The sequence below is a fragment of the Bidens hawaiensis genome, unplaced genomic scaffold (assembly GCF_021521415.1).
Source record: "Bidens hawaiensis isolate Kalapana, Puna unplaced genomic scaffold, B.hawaiensis_p1.1 tig00024256_1, whole genome shotgun sequence".
Classification (NCBI taxonomy): domain Eukaryota; kingdom Viridiplantae; phylum Streptophyta; class Magnoliopsida; order Asterales; family Asteraceae; genus Bidens; species Bidens hawaiensis.
The window spans coordinates 33,607-41,083 of NW_027493822.1; the positions used below are offsets into that span (position 1 = coordinate 33,607).

The 7,477-nt window shown below is 34.6% G+C and overlaps 1 protein-coding gene across 1 annotated transcript; it reads left to right on the plus strand.

Moving 5' to 3' along the window:
- The first annotated feature begins 3,250 nt into the window (after nucleotides 1–3,250).
- LOC143568956 (serine--tRNA ligase-like) lies at nucleotides 3,251–7,277 on the plus strand. Its single transcript, XM_077054978.1, has 10 exons — nucleotides 3,251–3,278; nucleotides 3,546–3,683; nucleotides 4,147–4,217; nucleotides 4,335–4,496; nucleotides 4,620–4,725; nucleotides 5,833–6,026; nucleotides 6,259–6,362; nucleotides 6,443–6,626; nucleotides 6,709–6,888; nucleotides 6,977–7,277. The coding sequence occupies exons 2-10, from the start codon at nucleotides 3,551–3,553 to the stop codon at nucleotides 7,157–7,159; spliced, it is 1,317 nt and encodes a 438-aa protein (XP_076911093.1). The 5' UTR covers nucleotides 3,251–3,278; nucleotides 3,546–3,550; the 3' UTR covers nucleotides 7,160–7,277.
- Nucleotides 7,278–7,477: the final 200 nt, after the last annotated feature.

Below are 7,477 nucleotides of genomic sequence, written 5' to 3' on the forward strand. Positions count from 1 at the left end.
GTAGCCATATGGGATATTAGGAGGATTCCCAACCTTGAAGTTTGGCGCGTAGCCTGATGCGCGCATGCATGGCGATAGAGTGGTGACTCGCAAGTGCGTGTGCATGGCGGAGGTCTCTTGCGCAAAACCCAGATGGTGGATTCCGCGGCGGCACATGCACGGCTGCGGAGTGAGAACCCCCGGGCGTGCGTACATGGCGGCGGAAGTCTAGTAACTTCTGGATCTGCAATTTAAGAGTCAGATCTGCAACTTTAGACCTAAAATCCAGGTCTGTAATCTAGACCTAGATCTGTAAATCAGATATGGACAGATCTGAAGATTCGGAGCAGATTTAAAACCATCACAGATTCGGAGATCCTGAATCACAGATTCACAGATTCGGAGATCTGATCATTCGAATCACGGATTTTCCTTCTTGCCCTGATCTGGAAGCCTCTTTTTAGATCTATGGATCTTTTTGAGCCTTAAATAGAACAAGCTTTGAAACCTTTTTCTGTAAACTTCCAGATCTGCGTTTTTCTTGGGAGAGATCTGACAGCCAAGATGAAGATCGAAGGGCAGTTCGTTGCCGTCCCACGGATGGCGCCAATGTCGAAACACGAAACGAATCTAACCTGATCCATGACGATGCTTCCACGGATTTTCGAGATGAACGAACCACGTCTTGATCTTCTTCTTCCCCGGCTGCGCCTGCGACCTGCAATGCTGTGAGACCTGCGATGGCTTTTCTGGGGGTGTGGAGGCAACTGCTAAGATATCCTGAGGATTTCTTGTTCACAGACACAAAAAGTGGTGGTGGCTCTTACTGAGCATGACCCATGATAAGGAGGTGGAGACCTCCTTATATAGAGTCTCATGGCCACCATCATGGTACCCTAATGGGCCTGACCCAGTTAGGGTTACCTCCACAAAACCCCCTCGGCCCAATAACATTGTATTAGTTCATGTGATAAAATAGGCCAAACATAATAGATTTAGGGTCGTAGAACCGGGTTTTAGTACCATACCCCTACATGAACCAAAGAATCAATCAATATTTACCATGTAATGGCTACGATATTAAAATGAGACCTCCTCACACATTGTTCATTTCACATGAAACTTATGATGTTTGATACGTTATTCATGATGTCTCGGGTGCAACATTAACAGCAATTAACCCATGCATTAAAGTAGGTTTAAACAATGTAATATGATGGTTAATAGTTATGCGATGTTTCAATATATATTCACACTATGGTTGAACCAAAACCTTTTATCTTAAAAGGGTTTAAAATAATATAGTTTTATTTTTAACATTTACAAGCATATATTGGTTCCATTTTTTAAGATGGATAGAGATCGTTGGCGACTTTATTGTTGCTTTAGCTAATACTTAAAAACTATTTGATAATAGATATTTAAGTATTTGCTTGAAAGAAAAACACCTCCACCGTATTATTAGCAACCGCCATCGAAGGTAATCCAATCAGCATCGCTCGTGTCTTATTGTGATGTACAAATTTTAGATAGGTGGTTTATGGTTTATATCCGGCTCATTTATCCTAAACACTATCATGTTTAACTCCTTAAGATACCAAGTGATACCATGTTAAAGGGTTGTATCATAAATTGTCATGTCTAATCAAAGTGCTTTGCACAAATTATTAGTGGATATCAAATATAATCTATTAACAAATTATTAATCGTGAGAAAGTAAAGAATATCACTATGTTCGTAATTCTTGTAACTACTCCCGTGTATCTCTAAACAATCAAAATTGATGATTCTCTACACGCGTCTCAATTAATGGCCTTAAGAGGTACAATTTTTTAATGATTAATACAAACACAATCGTATGACAATTTATATAAATAATTTTGTAACATATAAAAAAGCATTATCATTGTATCATATGATAACTATATAAACGATATGAATAGTTTACTAATTTCACATATGCCGTCAAAGTTTCCATAGTTAAGTCAGTCCACATTGGTTTTGACTTGTGATTTAGAACATTGTTTCGGGATGTTTATCATCATTTTTTATAAGCTTAACTTTCATACATTCTCTCCTTATTCCTGTTTTGGTCAAATAAAAACTATGTTCATGGTATAATCATCCACCAGAACAAAAAGACTTATAAACTTTAATTAATAGACTTGATGATTTTTTGTTATAAAAATTTAAAAATACGTTGTGACCTTAACATTTATCTATACTCTATATAAAATATAAAAGAAACATTAAAAGAAAGCTGACAATAAAAGAAAGCTGACGTCCCATCCTCAAATTGATCCTTAAGTCTTTTTTTTTTCTACGTGTGACGGTCATATTGCTCATAAACGTTTTTTTAACCTGACTTTTATGGGTTATATGACGACTTACTCTCATAACTCATAAACACACTTGATTTTTTGAATGGTGATTTTCTTGTGTGTTAAGTCATCGCATTCCGCAAATTCGAAGAGTCGCGTTGCCCCTCTCTAAACAGACTATGTTGTCTAAGACTGTAAGCGAACCGGATGTCAGGTGGGAAGTTTGTTTATGTCTGTCCGTTTAATAAACGAAACGGACACGGAGAAAATTTTTTGTTCAATAAGCTTAGTGGACGACCACGAACAAATGCCTTGTACGTTCAATAGTGTTCGTGAACGTTCGGTAACGTCCGTTTAATAATGTTGTGTACGTTAAAATTCCTTGAAAAATGAAGAATTTGAAGCTTGTTTCTCGTGAAACACTAGAAGTTTGTAGATTTTTAACAATAAAACATTATTTTGATATGATTATGTGTTTAGTTACTATGTTATGTGTTAAGTATTTTTGGATATCACGCGGTGCAATGTTCATTAGTGTTTTTGTTAAATATTTTGATATGTTTATGTTTTTGTTTCAATTGACGTTCATTAGTGTCCATTGGTGTTTGTTTGTTCATTAGTGTTCAGTTGTCCATTAGTGTCCGTTTACAATACTAACGAAAACGAACACAAACAAACTCAATTCCTTAATGAACAAATACGACACAAATTTTAGTTCGTTAGGGTGTTCATGAATCGTTCGTTTATCCGAAAAAAACTTAACAGACAAACACGGAAAAGGTCTCGTCCGGCTCGGTTCAGTCCGCTTATACCCCTAATGTTGTCTTAACCAGGCAGACACTAACTTCCAGAGTGTTTGTTTCCAAAACCCCCTGAGAACCATTTCTATCCATCTCCTATAAAATTAAAACCCTTGCGTGGATTCTCTTTCGTCGCCGCCGTCGCCCCGAAAGCCGTTCCTGTCTCCACCGGTTTTCTGTAAGTTCCTTCTCGATTGTAAGTTCACATACTACTACAATCAATTGCTGCTCTTTTATTCGTATTTAGGGTTTGTTTGCTTATTGTTTTCATTCCACGGATTTCAAATAGTTTGTTTGACCTAACATACTAATTGTCGACTTCAAGTTAAAATTGTTGATATTATTTTGTAATCATACACATTGCTGTTGATTTAATGATAATAATAATAACCAATTATGTTATGTTACTAACTCCTTAAAAAATATTTTTATTTTTTGTTCTCAGAAAGCATGTTGGACCTTACTTTATTTAGGGAAGAGAAGGGCGCAAACCCTGAAATTATTCGTGAGTCTCAACGTCGTCGCGGTGCAAGTGTAGAAGTTGTCGATGAAATTATTCACCTTGACAAAGAGTGGCGACAACGTGCGTTTTTCTTTTTTTATTTTACTTTTGTTAGGGTGTGTTTGGGATTGCTTATTTAAGTGCAAAAGGACTTTTTGTTAAAGGACTTATAAACTTATGAATTTTTTAAAAGAAGTTTGTAAATAAATGTTTGGATTAGCTTATGTGTTGGAGGAAACTAAAATGGACACTCTTTTTTAAAAGGAGTGTAATGGGCTTTGAGGGTTATAGGGGTGTAATAGGTAAATCAAACCCATTAAGTTAATAAGTTAGAGATTCTTAACTTTTCAAAACTCTTTTATTTTGCCTTCTCCATAAGTTAAAATCCATAAGGCCTTATGGTTTGCCAAACACCTTATACACCTTATTAACTTTTCAAAAAGTTTATAAGTTATAAGTTGATGAAATAAGGAATCCCAAACACCCCCTTAATAGCTGTTTCGGTTATACATGATTATGATTTGCTTGTTTTGTTATTATACAGGTAAATTTGAACTCGATCAGTTGAAAAAAGACTTTAACAGGATTAACAGAGAAGTCGCTACTCTTAGGATTGTAAGTCCTTTTCGTCTTTTCATGTGTTAAAACAGAATGATTGTCTTTGTGATCTTAATTAATATAATGTTTTGATTCCAAAAACAAAAACTAAGTTGTTAAATTTATTGTTTGAAGTCTGGAGAAGATGCAAGCTCCCTAATTCAAAGCACAGAGGAAAACAGGGTCTCAAGCGCAAGGAAACAAGAAGAGGTTCAAGAGGCCAAGGATGCATTAGAGTCTAAATTGGCGACAGTTGGGAATCTTGTTCATGATTCAGTTCCCGTCAGCAATGACGAGGTTAACATTTATTTTTTTAATAGTTTAGTTTGATACATGTTATGCTCGTAATAGTTATTTTTTTATCTTTTATGCATTTTGTACGTGGTGGTTGTATTACAATATTACCCTTGTGTAGTATAGGCGAACAATGCTGTTGTTCGGACTTGGGGAGAGAGAAGAGAGGAACCGAAACTAAAAAATCATGTTGAGCTTGTTGAACTTCTTGGAATTGCGGATTTGAAGAAAGGTATTACAATGATTCGACTATTTATGGCATATGTTTAGTCAGGCTTGGCTTGTAAACAAACCGAATGTTCAGTGTACTATTTGGTTGGAAGTTCGTTTACATGCACAAAAGCTATTGTCCTTTTATTTAAATGAACTACATGAAATGTTTCGTTCGTTTGTTTACGTTTGTGAACGTTCGTTTATATGTGTTCGTTTGTTTACGTTCGTGGATGTTCGTTCATATGCGTTCGTTTATTTACGTTTGTGAATGTTCGTTCATATGTGCTCGTTTATTTATGTTTCTTAGATATCAATAGAAAATGTCATATTTATAAATGTGTGTGTATATACGTGGGATTATTGTTATTTATGTTAGATTTTTTAATGTATTAGACTTGTACGTTTGTGTTAATTTATGTATGTTTATGTTTGTTGGCTTGTTCAATTATGTTTTTGGTGAACCGGTTGCTTAGAATTTTAACAATCGAACATGAACGAACAAGAACATGTTCATTTTCTTAATGAGCAAACATGCGCAAAAAGTTAGTTCGATTAAGTGTTAGTGTTCGTGTTTTGGTAAAGTTAAATGGACGAACATAAACATGCTCTGTGCTTGTTTGTTCAGTTTGTTTGCAGGCCTATGCTTATCCGTTCATAGTAGAGGTGGCCAAAACGGGCTGGTCAGTTGTTGAGTTACGGGTCAATTAGGTTTTGGTTCTAATGAAGATTTTTTTTTTAATTAAGGTAAAAAAGGTTTAGGTTTAGGCTTGACTCGTCCACAATTATTTTCATTTTTGCTGAAATTTTTTAAATAATTCATTTATTGGATATGATTATAAACCTTTTATATTAAGAACCAAGACCTAAACCAGTCATTTTGAATTATGAGGTACAAGAAGTTGCAAGTGTTTTTAAATGCACTTATGGTATATTTGACTTTGACCAGTTAGTTATAAAGTTTTACCCACATGGGTCAAAGTTGCAACTCTTACCTTATATGACATAGATGCTAATTTTCTTATTCTGCAAATTTATGAACTTTCTAGTATTTCTTCATTGGGTTGGCTATATTCCTCCAACTTGTAAAAAAGTTATGCAGTTGATCATCTCAATATTTGAAATTCAGGTGCTAATGTTGCTGGTGGCAGAGGATATTATTTAAAAGGAGACGGCGTACGTTTAAACCAAGCTCTTATAAATTTCGGTCTTGATTTTTTGGAAAAAAGGAAATACACGGCACTGCAGACACCGTTCTTTATGAGGAAAGATATTATGGGAAAGTGTGCTCAATTAGCCCAATTTGATGAAGAACTTTACAAGGTAACTTTTTAAAAAATATTATAGTCATACACTTATACAAGTTTGTTACAATAGTATAATTTATACAAATCAAGACGAAACTCGCAGTTACACTTATACAACCTTGTTACAATAGTATAATTTATATAAGTCAAGATGAAACTCGCAGACATGAAACTGTTCTTGATACAATTTGTAACAGACTTAATTTAAAGTGATTTATTTTTATTTTATTATTATTTTTATTTTAAAGGTAACAGGTGAGGGAGATGACAAGTATCTGATTGCAACTGCTGAACAACCACTTTGTGCTTATCATATTGATGACTGGATTCATCCAAATGAACTACCTTTAAGGTCTAATTGTTTTTTGCACACACGCATATATACATACATATATTCTCTTTTTGGTTGTGTAATGTTGGGAGATTTATCAGATATGCTGGATACTCGTCTTGCTTTCGTAAGGAGGCTGGTTCGCACGGTAGAGACACTCTTGGAATTTTCCGTGTTCATCAATTTGAAAAGGTTGAACAGTTTTGCTTAACCAAACCAACTGGTAATGATTCTTGGGAAATGCATGAGGAGATGATTAAAAATTCCGAGGAGTTTTATCAGATGGTATGTGTCTTTTAAGTATATAATAAATAGTCTCTGCTTTTTGTAGTTTGGTTTTAACTTTGATAAATTTTATATGTGACAGTTGAAATTGCCCTATCAAGTAGTGTCTATAGTGTCGGGTGCTTTAAACGATGCTGCAGCGAAGAAGTATGATTTGGAAGCATGGTTTCCTGCATCCAAAACTTACAGAGAACTTGTTTCGTGTTCGAATTGTACTGATTATCAGTCAAGGAAGTTGGAAATCCGATATGGACAAAAGAAGGTTTGTTTTCTTTCATTATTATCTTTAAATTTTATACATACCTGATACATTTTTACTACTATTATTTATTTTCTTTTTTGTTGTGCAGGGCAATGATTCGGTCAAGCAATACTGCCATCTGTTGAACTCTACTCTCACAGCAACCGAGAGGACTCTTTGTTGCATTCTTGAAAACTATCAAACTGAAAAAGGTGTTGCGATACCAGAAGTTTTACAGCCGTTTATGGGTGGCAAGACTTTCTTGGATTTCTTGAAGAAAATCAAGAAATGAAAATGATACCTGATTTTAATGTGTTTCTTAATGTTATAGATACTTCTGTCAGTTATTTTGATAAAAACTGTTTTTATTTGATATTTCTTATGACTACTTGTTATTAAATCATTATTGCTACTTGTTTTGAACATACTCTTCTGGCCAAGAATGACAGATTTTGCTCAAATTTTCTTTGTTTTATTTACCACTCATAATGAATCTCTTCAACATTTATGAATAGTTTTAAAATGTGTGACACGTGTTTGCGTATGTGACCAGAAATGACGATACTTATAAAATGTTTTGTTAGTATAAAACATGAATGATATTAGATGA